This window comes from Squalius cephalus (genome assembly GCF_949319135.1).
Source record: "Squalius cephalus genome assembly, chromosome: 21".
Lineage (NCBI taxonomy): Eukaryota > Metazoa > Chordata > Actinopteri > Cypriniformes > Leuciscidae > Squalius > Squalius cephalus.
The window spans coordinates 3,540,436-3,556,490 of NC_137142.1; the positions used below are offsets into that span (position 1 = coordinate 3,540,436).

Sequence of the window (16,055 nt, forward strand, 5' to 3'; positions counted from 1 at the left end):
GGAGAAGTTAACATTTTTGCGGGAGCAGGTGGAAGCGGGACAGAATCCTTTGGGAGCGGGACTGAAATACCTGACGCAGGTCTCTAGCCATGCCTTTAGCAATAAGCCGACTGGCTCTTTGAACTGAAAACTTTTTGTACTTCCCGCATAGTGAGCCTTATGATTTCTCCAGTTCAAGTGGTCAGTCGCTTCCTCTTTATACTATTTCCAACCATAGCATATGACAGGAAAACGAAAGTTATGAGTTGGATTTTCAGACTTACTGGTGGGCCTGGAGGGCCCTGAAAGCCCACTGGACCGCCATCTCCTATAACTCCCTTGGAGCCTACACGGCCTTTTCTACCCGACTCTCCAGCAGGGCCTCGCTTTCCTCTGCTTCCCTGTTGCCCTGGCACACCGGCGTCTCCTGCCTGGAAAACAAACAAATACAAACACACCCATAAACAAGCAAGTGCACTTTTACACTGTGTACATATTTCTCAATGATATCTCGACAGCACGCCTGGAAAGAAATACGAAATGGAAATCAAACAGTATGCTCATGTGGCCATCACTTGGTTCTTTGCAATCCAACTGGATTTCTGCTGCTGCTGTGACAGTGGACAGATTAAACCCATCGCTGCTAATGCTTATAAGAAAGCTCCACGGTGATAAACTAAAATGTGAACAACTCTGACAGGCTTACCCTGCCTTTAGGTCCTTTGACTCCCTTTGCACCCTGTGGAAACAATGTGGTGGTGTGAGAAACTAGAACCATATGATAATGGAAATGTGTCAACATTAAATGAAATGCATTTGAGTCGATAATTACCTTCTGCCCTTTGCTTCCCTGGATCCCTTGAATGCCGGTGTCACCCTGGAAGATACAAAAGCAATGTTTGCGATTGCATTCTGGATTTGATACAACAAATGTTATTTGTAGTTCAAAATAAGTGGTCAAGGTGTTGTGAGAGGAAACCCCAAAATGGTGGTGACGCTTTTCATCACTTTGTGTTTGTGTGAAAAGAAGGCTGTAAAACTCTGAGGAAAACCATTTGGTGTAATGTTCCCTAATCAGAAAATTGCCCTGGAATTTAACACATTAGCCTGTGATCTAATGTTGTGTACTCTGGCTCTCAACTACTCTACAGACGCTCTACACAACGAACACGATGTTCCATGTGTTTGCTACAATGTTTCTGCTAGCAACAACTATTTTTATAATTCTTTCTGGATGTGTGTGCATTTGACTTCTAGACCAAAGACCCCGTTTCATTTTAAAATGAAAAGGGGCAGGAACAAACCCAATATTTTCCATTTTCTAACTCTTGTATGCTTTCCATTTTCTAAACTTTTCTAACCATGTATATTACATTACATAACATGTTAATACAACATCAGGCTCTTACCTTGATGACCAGTCATTCAAATTTCACAAAAGATGTTCTGGTAAATGTGTCTTTACACTAGTTAAGAGTCATCAGCACTTATGGCAATATCCACGTGATGCTAAAATAATGTTTAGATAACAGATGACCACAGAAGGAAAAGACGTAGCTCTATTAACACCATATGATGCTTCATCATCTAATGCTAGAGCCCCTGTGGAAATTTGATTATTTTCAAATATGTGGATGAAAAGTCTTGTCTGCAGTGACATGTTTAAATGAAGTGTGGTGATCTTCTCAGAAGTTTAGATATCAGCGGAGGGTTGATGCTGGAATGAGAACAGAGCAGTCAATAGTTTCAGTCTAACACATTATGTAGTGTGACTGCACTTAGAGCCAAGTGACTGTATATGCAGCCAAAAACTGCAGTGCTAACCAGTGAAGAGCAGCGCTGCTCAGACATGACTCCAGTGTGAAAACATGCTGAGGTTCTATGCTTTCAGATGACGGCGGGTGTGTTCTGGCTTACCTCCATTCACAACTTTTTTTGTGAATGGGTCAGTTCCCACTGCTCAAGAAGATTTTGCAGCAATTTGTCAAGGCTTCAACAAATCTGATGACAGGTTGTATTAGTATACATTTCACAAATGTTTAAATGGTTGTCTATCACAGCAGTTTAGCCGATTTGTGCATCAGATGGTTTGCTGCTCACTGTAAATGCTCATTGTAATGATTCAGTATAGATGCCAAAAGCACAACACAAGAAAATGTAGGCCTCAAAGTGTTTTTTTGTTTTTTTGAAGGATTCTGGGATATCTGGTATCAGTAAGCCACATGGCGCATGATCTTATACATCTGAAGTGACTCCTCTATAAAGATTGATGAACTGATATAGAAATATACTATATTTACAACTAGACAATGATTTGCAGGAGATTGTTTTATGATATACATCATGCCCTGTCCCCAGCCCTGTTTAGCCATTGCGGTGTCTCGCAAGATTCAAAATGCCCTTTTGATGAGACAAGTTGGTGTTAAATTTGTGCTTCATAAATGAGTGGAGATCATTACCTTGGGGCCTGGTCTGCCGGGTATTCCCATATGCCCCTATGAAGAGACATGGCATGTTTTAGCATTTTGGAAGATATGATCTTCTATTTCAAAAGCTTTGGAATATAGCTCACCGTTCTTCCAGGGGGCCCAATAAATCCCGGTCTTCCTGGCTTTGCAGCAGAGCCCTTGTAACCTTGCGGCCCCTGGAGAATATAGCACTTTGTAAATCTACCAGAAGGCAGGGTGTATTTCTATGTCGTAAAAGTCCAAGGTAAATTATTTAGGTGGAATTTACAGAATTCACATATAGATCAGTGTAGATCTGAAATAGATCAGCTCTTACTGTGAGTCCAGGAGGGCCCATGTTCCCTGGAGGCCCTTGTTCACCTTTCTCACCCTGTGTTAAATACGCAAGCACATTACATAAGCACACACAACAATACCCAATCAGACAGATGCTTCTTTAGAGATGGGATTCATAAAGTAATTTAGCAATAGTGGTTCTGATTCTGATTTCCCCTCACAATCACAATTCTGATTCATTAATGATTCTTTTAGGATTTTTAATATATTTATTCTAAAAATATATAGTCAATCAAAACACAAAGCATAAAACATAAAAGAATAGTCCACAACACAACAATAACGAAGACAGTACAGAGAAGCAATATCGTTGGAATCACTTTCAGAACGATTAACTCAGCTGATGAATGATAAAAAAATTGACAGCCAATCAGCATCCATCCTGCTTTAAAGAGCTTATATGACAAAATTGCAGCACGTGCTTAAATAGAACGATATTATGCGTTGGTGTGGACTAGGGTTGGAACACCGAATTGATTCCTCTTTCCCGTCGTCTTGTGCTTAAACGGACACATACATACAAAAATATGTCAAAACACTTGTCTACATTGGATCCGTGCATTGGGTCTTAAAGTGACAGCAGCCTATAAATACCTGCTGCTGTCTATGTCATTAATGTTAATCAAACAACAAAACAAAAATTTAACAAAAATGAATTAGGGCTGTCAATGTTAATGCGTTAACGCATGCGATACATTTTTTTCCAGTTTAACGCGTTAAAAATATTTAACACAGCATCCATTTTTTTCTAGCGTTGCATTATATGACCATTCTCCTATTCCTGCAAATGCTTTTAAACTATTTTCATCGAGACATCAGTTGCTGTATTAGTAATCAGTGATACTGGCCTTCATTCATAAAAAGATGCCATTAACAAGTATTTAAAATATGCTGTCTTTATGTTGTCTCTATATTAATTTGGAGATTAACTGTGAAATTATTCATTATTATTATAAAATATATTAAAAAAGTGTTTTAATTGCGATTTAATCGCGATTAGTCAGAAAAAATGTGTGATTAATCTAGTTTTTTTTTAATCGATTGACAGCATTAAAATTAATATATATTTAATATATACACTGAACACTATAGATTTATTTTTCATTATTAAATGTCTGTACCTGATAATTAGTGTTAGTGTTACTTTATTTGTAATTTTATCATATTGTAATTATCTATGCTTGTATTTAGTGTATTTGTTCTTTTTTTTTTTAGCTATATTTGTTTGAACTTTTTGAGTTTGGCAAGTAGTTTTTGCTGTGGTCTCAAAGTACTCAAAGTACTTAAAGTTTGCTTTAAGTAATAAGTGGAAAGCAAAATTACATTTGCCCATTTTTGAAAAATGATCCAATCCATAATTTAAAAACCATAATATGATCCAAACTGTGAGTTTTGTGATCCGTTGTATGGACACTAATATAGTTTTCGTTATAGTTATCTTTCTAGGTGTGAACAGGCCTTAACATTTGTCAGATAATGTTGAGTTCAGTGAGTGATTCACTGGAAATAACTGTTGAATAGTTTATGAGTTCTGTGTTGCATCACTTTGCTTTACATTCACTAGCTGGATAGCAGATTTTAATCAGTAGTTTAGTGTATACAAATTACAGTATTTAAGTGTGTGCATCAGAGGAAAAATACAGGTCAAGAAATGTAAAATATCAAATGTCGTGAAAATCATTCTGTTCGTCTATAATTTTTTATAAGAATGATTTAATTCTTAGGTTTCTAAGGAAGTGGTTGATTAGGAAGAGTTAAGTTACCCTTTCGCCAACTTGTCCATGTCTTCCCTCGGGTCCCTGTGGTCCTTGATAAGCCTGCATGCATTTATACCATGACATTTTAAGCAAGCTAGTGGGCATGAAAGCATTGGAAAACATTATTTCTGAACTTAATATGAAACCACAATCTATACCTCAATTCCAGGGTCTCCATCTCGTCCTTGGAAACCTGGATCACCAACTATACCCTGATATATTCAAATGAAGCAACACTAGACATTTCACTTACTGGTCAACAAATGATTTGTCATTATAAACGGTTGTCAAGTTACCAACCTTTCCCCCCATTCCACCAACTCTTCCTTTTGGGCCTAGAATACCCTGTGGAGAGTAAAAAGATAGGTGTGTGCTAAATAAAAATGTTTTCCATCATTCAACTGACTGGTTAAGCTTAGCAGACGACTTTAAAAAGCAGCATGATTTGTGGGAATGTGATAACTAGTATACATACTGGCTTTCCCTTTTCTCCAGGTGTTCCTCGCTCACCGGGATCTCCCACAATCCCCTGTCACAGAGAAGAGACAGATTATAAACATCAAGTCAGATTCCCATGATATTTGCATCATTTCAAAAAGACTACATGCTTTACTACTTGGGATATCAACGGATTGTATATGGCAGGACATCCACACAAGCTGGGTCAGAATCTGTATAGAATCTTAGAAATACTGAATTGAGCTTTAATATTCCCCCAAACCACCATACTTTCAAAGCTGGCATTTGCAAACAATTTTGTTGATGTTTAAATTGTCCCTGCAGACAGTTTTATTCCTCTTCAAACCCCAAAAGATCAGGAATTTGAAGCTTGTGGGTTTCCTTGAAGCTTTGCATTCCTTTTACCAGCCCATAATGTTGTAAAATTGTCCCAAAGCAAATAATAAATAAAAAAAATTATCGCAATAAGTCTAGTAATAGGCATTATGTTGTTTCATCATAATAAAGTTTGTTCTTTTGATTTTTGGGTAAAATTTAGCCCAAACATTGTTTTTCCATGAGATTCACCCTCAGAATCCTAAAACGTTTCCACCTTGTCCTCCATGAATACAGACACGTGCACATGCATAGATGATCCAATGAGGTGTCAAATTTTTAATTTAAGATCGACCCATGGCTTTCAAATGTCATGCAGCAAAATGCAGAAGGTCCCCAGTCTGTTTTTATACCAGATGACCCCGTGGTCCTCGAGATCCTTCAGCTCCGGGTAAGCCTTCATTTCCCTGTTCCAAGAAAGAATGGGAATTGTGAGATTTCCAACCAAACACAGCAACAAATGTTTTAGAGACAAAAACAAAGCAGAGCGAGGGAGAAAACATACCTTCACTCCCTGATAGCCCGCAATCCCCTCGTATCCCCGTTCTCCTGCTGCACCCTGGGAGATGTGGTGGGGAGCGAATGAGTCATTCATATCCCCAATAACACAATCCATCTCACATATATTTTATCGAAGCAAAGTGTTTTAGAACAGAACGTACAACTTCCCCCTGCTGGCCGGTTTCACCCCTCTCTCCAGGTGTCCCTCGCACTCCCTTTGATCAGATGCATACCATTACACTTATACAATGTCCATTGCATTGCTTACAATGATGTGTTCAAGCAGTGATGCAGAACATAATAATATTTTTGTGTGTTACTTTTAAAATGTGGGCTCTAGAGAAATTTTTAGCACAAAAACTACAATCGACAAGGTATCAGTGCTGTTGCATTAAATAAAACATCAACTATATTGGCTGTTTTTGTCTAAATGTGATTTAGTAGACTACAATAATGCTGTTTTTACCTTATGGCCTGAAGCTCCTTTTAGCCCTTTCAGGCCTTTGGGTCCTCTGTCACCCTGTGTGAGAGATAAGACCATTTGTCATTGCAAAGCTACAAGGCTGTCAAAGTAGGCTTTGTATTTGTTTAATACATTACCCCCTGGCCTCGAAGTCCTCGCATGCCCTTTTCTCCTTTGATACCTTCTTCACCCTGTGGGACACAAGTTGACCTGTGAGTGGGTCTGTATAACAGTGCCAACCCAAAGACTGTATAATGAAGCCACTCACCGTAGGCCCAGGTTCTCCTATGTGTCCATAATCTCCAGTCTTCCCACGTATCCCCTGCAACAAGAAGGTTTGAGATGAATGCTTGCAAAATGGCTTGTAATAGTAAATAGAATGTAACAACGGCAACAGATGCAGACTTTAATTGGCCAATAAGGTTGGCCAGAGACGTAAAGAACTCTGTTTACGGTGCTGGAAAAAGGCAGCATGTATTCCACTATATGACAGCCTGGAGCTACAGAACGACTGGAAACGGTTCCCTCCATGTTGGTATAAAAATGCACTTGACCTAACAGGATCCACACTCACACAATTGAACAACTGCCAATAGCTTTCAGGGTTATAATGAGAAAAACCTACTCTAAATGGCAAGCAGTGGAAGTCTAAAGTTCTTATGGCCTGTGCACAGTTTGTTTTCTTGCAAATTTATTTCTTAAAACGTAAATGCATTAACAATATGTTGGTGATTTAATGCTTCAGAGCAATGAACAGTGATTTAACTTGCTCTTGCACCACAGAGGTCAAATGTGTAATTTGGTCGAATCATGTAATATGTCTTTATTTGTAAGCCATTATCATGCAGGTTTTTTCTTCACTTGTTTTGGGGAGAAATCTGTGAAGTTCTCCAAAATAAATGTAAACATGTTAAATGGATGTGAGAACCTCTTAAGGCCTGTTTCACACTAGATGTGAAAGCAGAGTATGATCAACACATTTCTTTAGAGCTTTCGCACTGCATGTCAAGGCAGCGGATAGCATGAACAAACATGAACTTTATTTTCACTGTGCTGCTCATACTCAGTTAAAGCAACAATGCATTGTTCATGGTCAAAATGCCCTGGATTGACACACAAAATAACTACACAACATGTTAGGTTATCTGAAGGTTATCTGAAGCAATCATAAACAGACACACTTGGCAGGCTGAATATGATTGGAGGACTACATCAACTGCAGTTTCATTACATGCACTAAAAACATTTTCACCAGTGTGAAAGGACAATTGGCACTCACTTCCTTCACACGGCCTACCCTTCCGGTGCGAAACAGGCGTAAGCCTTGTTGACACACTGACAGCGATTAAACCCCTGGAGGTGCTGAGTCTCTTTGCCGTTGGTTGCTTGTAGCCATTCCTACTGGACTGAAGTTTCCAGTGGTGGATCTCTGAGTGCATCCCCATTGCTCTCCACATTGCATCACTGCTCTTTTTCATAAGGTTGAACTCTGCTCAACTTTGTTGCATTTAAGTTGCTTTGCTCATTCGTCACTTTCAGCAAAATGACTGGCCATTATAAAACACTGAGTCACTTAAGCAGTTAGCTAACAGTTAGCTAACAGCTTCCTCAGTGCATTAAATTCTGTGCTACAGCCACACTTTGCAATTAGTGGAGTAACCTTTGGGAAAAGGAGTTCACAAAACATAGTAAAGACTTTTTACAAACTCTTCCAGGTACAAAAGAGACCACACACAGCAGCAGATAAACAGTGTGTTTGCACTCAGTAGGGACTAAATACCACATGGCCCCCCTCTGCCCTACAATCCATCAGACAGATCCCCTCCTACAGCGCTCTGACTGTACCAGATTATCAAAGTAATGAACATGTGCGTTTTTGGAAAGATAGTATAGATTCTCTGACTGATTAGCATGAGTGTCTTCAACGTTAGTAATTGGAAAAGAGCACGTTCACTCCGTCACATGCTGCCGGGGCTGACTTTTAAAGATATTATTCCAGCACACCACAGAGAACTGGACTCAGATCAAAGAGGTAAATTAGTCATAACTCTGGGGTGGAAAGAATCAAGTTTTCCCCCCAAGGTTGCTCACGAACATGAACTGTGCTTGCATAGCCCAAATGTATACAAGTAATTGGATCCTGATGCGCTATGCCATGTCCTTTAATTAAGCTGATCGGCAGACGTTGTCCTGTATATTTGCAGGGCCTGTTTAGACACTAATGGTTTTGCTCCCTTTGACTTCTTCTCAGAGACTGGGAGAATGACGCCACAACTGATTTTTCCGTTTATTTATTTATACCCCTGCAACTCAAAAGCAAGTGGGTGTACCGTAAATATAATGATTCTGGAAGCATTTTAAATAGTCACATTTCGTGCTGTGTCTCAGAACATTTCCGACAGAGCAACGATACCGGAAGTTTTTTTGATGATGATAACGTGTAAACCTTTCAAGACCTACCATGAACTATGAAGCTGTTAAGTGCTGATATAGTTTTGTTTTTTGTTTTTTTGGAAGCCACAAGTTACCATTATTTCAAATTCATGGGATGAGTAGGTCATTCAAAGAATTTACGTATACAGTGTTTTTTTTTTTTTTTTTTTTTTTAATCCAATCTTTGGGACTGACTGTCACCATTGACATGTTGCACAAATGCATGTGTTTGTTTAGACAGTGTTGTTACAGTATAAATCTATATCCATCGGTTGCCATTGTAATGAGATATAAGAGAGTAGCTGTCAATATGGAGAGAGAAAGAAAACTGGAAATTTTGCCTCTGCTTGTGTTCAACTCATAAGATTTATCAGACTTCATAAACATTAAAGGCATTACTGTTTTTAAACATTCATGCATATACTGTTCAAAACTGCTCACATCACACATTCACCACTCTAATGAATGCTGCATGTGAGTGTAAATGAGTGAATCAGACAACTTTAGACTCTACTGCACTGTCGACATTACTATCATGTCGTATCCCAAACGAAGAAAAAAAACTACTTGAAATCTGATCTGACAATTAAGACTTTAACGCATTTCCAAAAGTCTGACTTTAATCAGATTTCAAACCACATATGGATGCGGTGTGGATTGGGTTTGTAAAATTTGGAATCATGTGGGTTTTTTTGTTGTTTGGACTACAAACAACTAAAGGGATTTTACAGTACAGTAAGCCAAAAAATGCTTGTCTGAACAAAGCCAAGACTTGCTTAGAAACCTTCCAAGACAACTATATGGCTGAACCTTTCCAGTTCATGCAAGATATTTAGAATTAAAATAATATAATATAATATAATATAATATAATATAATATAGTTGATATAATATAATACAATATGTTATATGTTTACCATTACCTTTTTTTTTTTGTAAAGTTCTTAAAAGCATGAAATAGACTTCTTGTGTCATCAGCCAATCAGCATTATGATGGTGTAAATTTTATTGTGATTAATCACATGGCATTTACAGCTCAGATTATTGCCTGAAAATCCTTATGGTTCCGTGAACAAAGACGGTAGATTGCAAATATCAGACTTCCCAGGATTATTGCACCAGCTAAGCAACTACCATTGAGAGATTCTAGACCTTCTTGGTTTGTCCTTACAAGAGTGCCTGCAAGTGGCAATTTTACTTAACACTCAGGTTTTTCTTAATTGTTACGAAAGCCACATACCTCTGATGGGCTTTAGTTATTGTAGAATAGTAACAGCCAATCTCTGACAGTGATTACTGCTGCTGTCAGTAAATAAAAACCTACCACAGGATGCTCTGCCGAAAGAGAGAAGCCACAGTGTTTACCATTTTCTCAAAGCGAGTCCTGACTCTTGTTTCCATCATGCTGTACTTCAGTAATGCTTAGACTTCCATTTTCCACAACTTCACTTCCCAGAGAGGATCTATTCCAGGATAATTCCCTCCCTCTCTCGTCTATCTCTTCTTTCAATCCTCTCCGCTTGCTGTGATTCCAGACTGTGCATGTTTGTCCTTTAATGCCCTCTCATTAAGACCTTAATGACCAGCGACTACTGTTTGTTGTTTGAGCAACTCAAACACAGCAGAGTCCCACACTATGGTGAGAGTTTTCAGACAGGACTCTTACCCAGTTGCCCAGTCTGCCTGGCTCTCCCGTATTCCCTGGCAGGCCTCTGTGACCCTACGGAAGAAGGATACAGTTGTAGAGATTGCATTACAGAGTTTATTGTTTAGGAAGAGAGAACAAAGGTTTTGGCTACCTTGGGTCCTGGCCGTCCCTGGACACCCGGCTGTCCATGTACACATTTACAGGTTGCTCTTCCTCTTCCTGCAGTTAAACCAATCTCGGCATATCCTCCGCACTGTTGAGGATCAAGCTGATGAGAACAGGCTGACGAACAGCTGAAAGCTCAAGCAGAAGAAGGCAAGATCCCACACACGGGGCAACTGACTCACCACGCCGGAGAGTTCACAGCAGCCTTCAGAGTATGCCTGATCGGCATCACAGGAAACTTGCATCTTTTGCAGATCCACCTGCACAAGAAAGAAATACTTATCAGATATATTATTACATTTATACTTGGGTATGCTTGGCTCATAGAGCTTATCCTCCAGAGAAACATGCACGCAGTCATCTCTAAAAAAATGGTGTCTTTGAACTTCAGTTTTTGCAGTAGCTCTGTATATTTCTCTGTTGTAGAGCAATTAGCTGGTGAAGAAGATTTATTTATTGTTAACAGTTAACAGGTTATTATGAGCATTGCAATGTTTAAAGCAGATGTCTTAATAAATGTCAGTAGACCGGGAAGATTTTAAAACGAGCGGTTCATTCATAAATACGTAAGATCTCTGTGGAAATACAAACCGGAAACAAGCTCAGCGCTGAAAAGGGTGTAGACAAAAGGCCTATACTGACTTGGCTTATTCTAGTATACAGCAAAGTCAATGTGTATTTGGCCTATCCTTGAACTTGTTTTTGATCAATATATTCTTATAAGAAAATTATAATTTCAACCCATGCTCATTAGAAATACGTGCCTGTGGAGACATTTCTGTTGCTTCTTGCACATTTCGTGATGCTTTCAAAGTGAAATGTCTAGTGAGTGGTTCTAAAACTCTGGCAACATTTTATTACATTGGTTGTTGTATAGTACAGTATCACAGCAATACAGAAATGAAATGTCCGGTGAGTGGCACTATGTTAATGCTCTATGACGTTTGAAAATAACTAAGCACTAAAACCCACCCGATAGTGAGAGAAGGGAGATAAAAACACATTTGCTGAAGCAATCCAGCTTCTAAAAATGTCTTCGAGCTCTTTTATCGTGACTCGGGTTTCACTGGACTCGTACCGCTGCGCTCCACATCGAGAGTTCAGTGCTGTACCTGGTGAGCTGCCGAGCAAATTTACAATGTAATAAATGCCAAACATGGAGCTGGTCATGTGATGTAGACTTCAAAATGTATTAGTTTTTAAATCATGCACTATGGTAAAAGTGTTTTGAGGTCATGCTATAGTATTGTGCAAGGAACGGCACCATAGGCGGAGCATGTGTAAAGCCTAGCCTTCCACTGGCCATGGGTCGAAACTTAACAGTGGCTTTGGCTAAAAATGCACCTGCACATTTAAAGGGGTCATGAACTGGATTGTTTTATTATTTTATAATGTTGCCTGGGGTGCCCTTATAATGTTAGTATGATTTTTACATAAAAAATTGTCATAATTTATAAATAAAAGCCATTTTTCCAAGCCTGATTTCAGCCTCAGATTTGAACGCTCCGTTTTAAGGGGCGTGTCTGCTGTGAGACTGCAGTGCAAACGCCCACTGCTGTGATTGGCTGACATGCTTGCAATGAAATAGCTAGTATTACAGGAACTCTCTCGAAAACTTTTACTACGTTTTTACTATTACAGCTATCGAGATTAACAAATAGTGAAAAGTATCGTTTAAAGCATTATATTTAAATATATTCCATCACATGAAAGGTTGCAGCATGATGAGCACTGAGCAGATGACAGACAGTCTGTTGATCGCGTGAATAAAGATCTTATCATTGCAACGCAATTTTTGCACTCTCACAAATGCTTACACCAAATCACAATGCAAACACGATGTGAGTACACAGTAAGAGCTTCGTTGTGTAGTGTAACAGTGTCATTATTTCATCACGAGTTTGGTAAGTGTCTCGCGGCTCGCGCTGTGCTGTTTGATTGACAGCTTGGGCGAAAGGGATCGTTCTTTGATCGCTTTCTGTAAATAATTTAATAACAGTTTAAAAAAAGATTATTTTCATAATACTACGAGAAATTATGTGAAGTTGATCGTTTAGTCACTGATGCATAAACAGTATTGAACGATTTTAAGAGAAATATCTGAACTTGAATAATTACACCGAAATCACTGATCGCAGATCAGGCATTAGAATACACATGGTTACTTACATGTTGCTGGCAGATCCGTGTCGGGAAATTGTGATTGACTGATTTAATAAAGTTTAACCATGCTGGAATCCGAAGGAAGCTTATGCAGACTGTCTTCTTCCACAAACAGGCACGCACAATATTTAGTAAACAGCATGTTTATTGCTTGTAAGTAGCTCGATCCGGTAGCAATTATCATGTCGTCCTATGTTATTTAGCATGTTTGGGCGAATCGGTGGGCGGGGCTAAACAGGCCGTGTTGAAGTAGGCGTTTATCTTCTTTTGTGGAGGCGGTGTTTTATCCTCTTTGACGTCATAGTTCCCCACTTTGAAAAACGAGTCGTTTGCTGAGCCTGATGTCTATAAAAGCTTTTATTGGACTAACAAGGTAGTTTTCAGTTCTGAAACTTACAGGATATTATTATAGTATGATGATCTCTTATATGTCAAAAGCTCAAGGAAAATTTGATTTCTCAGTTCATCACCCCTTTAAACTAAATCTAGTAATAAAGTGAAAATGAAAATGAAATGAAAAGTGTCGATTGCGGCATTAAATTTACATCCGCTCATGTTGCATCATATTTTTTACGCATTTTACAGAGTTGCACACTATAACCAATCACACACAACTCTACTGAGTTTATGAATGCAACGGCCAATCAGAGGCGTTAAGATTAGTAATCGCTGAAACGCCAGAGTTTTGTTCAGTGCACGAGCTGAACTCTGAATTCTGCACTCTCGCGATTACTCTCATAATAATCTGATACACATAAACAGATTTGGTGATTGTGCTCTTGAAAGCGTCGAAACTAATATAAATAGGTTGTTCTATTTACAACGTATTTTTTGCACAAACATATCTGATGGTTTCTTGAAAGCAATGGCCAATCAGATGCGTTTAAGTTAGAATCCCCTCACCACTCAAAACGGCAGAGTTTTTGTCCAGTGCTGAGATCTGCACACTGAAATCATCTCGTCATAATTCAACTTGTAAGAAAAAAGTGTAGAAATTATGTAGGCTATATAAGCTATTTATTGTACAGTAAACGTAATCAATTAGCAGAACTTTGTGAGATTGCAATGAATTAAGATGAGTGACAGCTTAGTTATTAAGGGAGCGCTTTTATGCATGCTTGCTAGGCTTTTTAATCAATTCAGAATTTGAATAAAAAGTATGTATTGCTGCATTAGGTAAGGGAAAGGCAATAGGCTATTTATTTATTCGAACTGGCTGCCATGCCAAATCACACATATGCTTGCCTGTTCAAACGATAGTGGTTTGTGAACATAACCAATTTAATTACAAGAGTGTTTATGCTGGGATGTGTAGATTGCTGATAGGCAACACATAACATTCTAAATGTGTTTTTAAGGAGGAACCCTACCCTTACCCTAGAGTTGGTTCAACCTCCGCCTATGAACAGCTCAGAAAATAAGTCTTTATTAATCGATAATCTGCCCATGTAATCATAATCTGTGTGAAAATCCCATTTTAATGTACTGTTACCCTTCACACTATAGAATATTGGGGCAGAAATGTCATTCAAATTAGTTAAAATGCCCCCAACATTCAATATACAGTATGGTGACAAAAACGCCCTTGTAATGAGTTCCTTTTTATATATATTTATAACATATGATATACACAAGCAGTGCTGTTTTTCTGGCCGGTTGACTGGTAAAAGCTGTATGTAGTGTCTTTTTATTCTAACTGAATTAATTTGCCAGAAAAAAAAAGACAAAAAAAACAACAACACTCTTCATCTCCAGCTTATTGCTCAAAGTGTTACTATTTCAGAGTTTGTATATCTTCACACAACTTAGAGAGCAACTCCTGAATTATATTGTATTATAATGGCTATTTAATATTACCAAACTCATAACAAACTCAAAGTACTGTTACACTTAAAGTACACTAAAATAAAGTGCTACAAACATATTTAATACTTTTAACAGTCCTGTTCCCCATGTACACACTATGTAGCCTACTTATTATAGTAATTTCAATAACTGGGTAATAATTTTCTTAGTACACTATAAGTGCACGTACTGTAAAATATGGTGCAACAAATATGTTTATAAACTTGTGTGTGGGCAAATTTAATCTAAAAAACTTTGGAATAGTGCACTTACAAGTATTCTAGTACACTTGGAACAATAAAGTATACTTGGAAAATATGGAAAAGTTTACTTTAAAAATATAGCCCTTATTTAATTATTTATATGCAATTTCATTGATATTATTTAGTACACTTGATTTAATTAGGAAGCGTCTATAATGCCAACTCTAAAATTGGGGTTTCTCACGCTCGCGTGCAGTCATGGTCTGACGATTATGATATTATTCATTGCAATGTATTGAATCATGATATGTATTTCATTTGGTAGTAACCCATCCCTCACTACTAAACACAGGCAAAGTATACGTTGTTGGAATTAAAAAAACAAAACAACCAAAACCATTGTTGACCCAAAAATGTAATTCTGTCATCATTCACCTATACTCATATGACTTACTTTCATGCTGATTCATGCTTATCTTTTCCATAAAACAAAAGCGAATGAGTGCTCGAGTTTCACAAATGACAAAATGCAAAAAGCAAAATGTAACTCAATACCTCAATTACTACTCATATTCACATGTAGCAAGGTCATCATGAGACTAACAAGACACATGAAAACCAACTGGAGGGAATAATGTTCAGCAAACATTCAGTTATGAAAGTTACATTTCAGAAATAAAGTTCAAGTTTGTTAGTTCTCCTTTTGAGTATACACCATACACTACATGCTGGTGAGTAAATGATGACAGCATTCCTGGCAAATCTATACTGGAGTCTGTCCCTGGTACTCACCGAGACCGAGCGGTCACCTACAGCCCTCTTGGCGATGGAGGTAAAGCCTTGCCGGATCACCGGCCGCGGCTCGTCCAGAGGCTCCACGCTGACCTCCTCGCAGTCCACCAGGAGCTTCACCTGCTCTCCTTTCACACTCAGTGCCAGCTTGTGCCACTCGCCGTCAAAGAGTTTCTCCACCCTCTGGAAGGTCCGCAGCATCTGTGTGCCTTGTGGGCTGGTGTAGAAGAAGTCCAGGGTTTTGGTGTCGCCCTGAAAACGAAGGCCCACCTGGTCCCGTCCTTCAGGGTCACTGACTTGCCACAGATTCCAGGATGTTTCGGCAGTGTCTTTTGTTACTTTGAAGGTGGAGATGATAGAGTAGTCTGACGGTAGACCACCTGGGTAGATGTCGCTGGATGGAGGGATGGGTGAGTGCGTATGCGAAAGTTCACAGGGAAAAGAGAAAGGAAGGAAATTTCAGTGCAG

The 16,055-nt window shown here is 38.7% G+C and overlaps 1 protein-coding gene across 1 annotated transcript in view; it reads right to left on the reverse strand.

Annotated features, from left to right (window-relative positions):
• The window catches only part of LOC307149473 (uncharacterized protein), a gene marked incomplete at its 5' end in the record, with an annotated part of 30,310 nt that overhangs the window by 11,646 nt on the left and 2,609 nt on the right, over positions 1 to 16,055 (reverse strand). The window contains 20 exons of the mRNA XM_079855817.1: positions 264 to 410; positions 686 to 718; positions 812 to 856; positions 2,439 to 2,474; positions 2,552 to 2,623; positions 2,764 to 2,817; positions 4,547 to 4,600; positions 4,699 to 4,752; positions 4,841 to 4,885; positions 5,016 to 5,069; positions 5,728 to 5,781; positions 5,880 to 5,933; positions 6,037 to 6,090; positions 6,342 to 6,395; positions 6,476 to 6,529; positions 6,607 to 6,660; positions 10,438 to 10,491; positions 10,571 to 10,672; positions 10,767 to 10,844; positions 15,588 to 15,981. Coding sequence (XP_079711943.1) covers positions 264 to 410; positions 686 to 718; positions 812 to 856; positions 2,439 to 2,474; positions 2,552 to 2,623; positions 2,764 to 2,817; positions 4,547 to 4,600; positions 4,699 to 4,752; positions 4,841 to 4,885; positions 5,016 to 5,069; positions 5,728 to 5,781; positions 5,880 to 5,933; positions 6,037 to 6,090; positions 6,342 to 6,395; positions 6,476 to 6,529; positions 6,607 to 6,660; positions 10,438 to 10,491; positions 10,571 to 10,672; positions 10,767 to 10,844; positions 15,588 to 15,981 — 1,546 coding nt within the window. The remainder of the gene's footprint in view (positions 1 to 263; positions 411 to 685; positions 719 to 811; positions 857 to 2,438; positions 2,475 to 2,551; positions 2,624 to 2,763; positions 2,818 to 4,546; positions 4,601 to 4,698; positions 4,753 to 4,840; positions 4,886 to 5,015; positions 5,070 to 5,727; positions 5,782 to 5,879; positions 5,934 to 6,036; positions 6,091 to 6,341; positions 6,396 to 6,475; positions 6,530 to 6,606; positions 6,661 to 10,437; positions 10,492 to 10,570; positions 10,673 to 10,766; positions 10,845 to 15,587; positions 15,982 to 16,055) is intronic.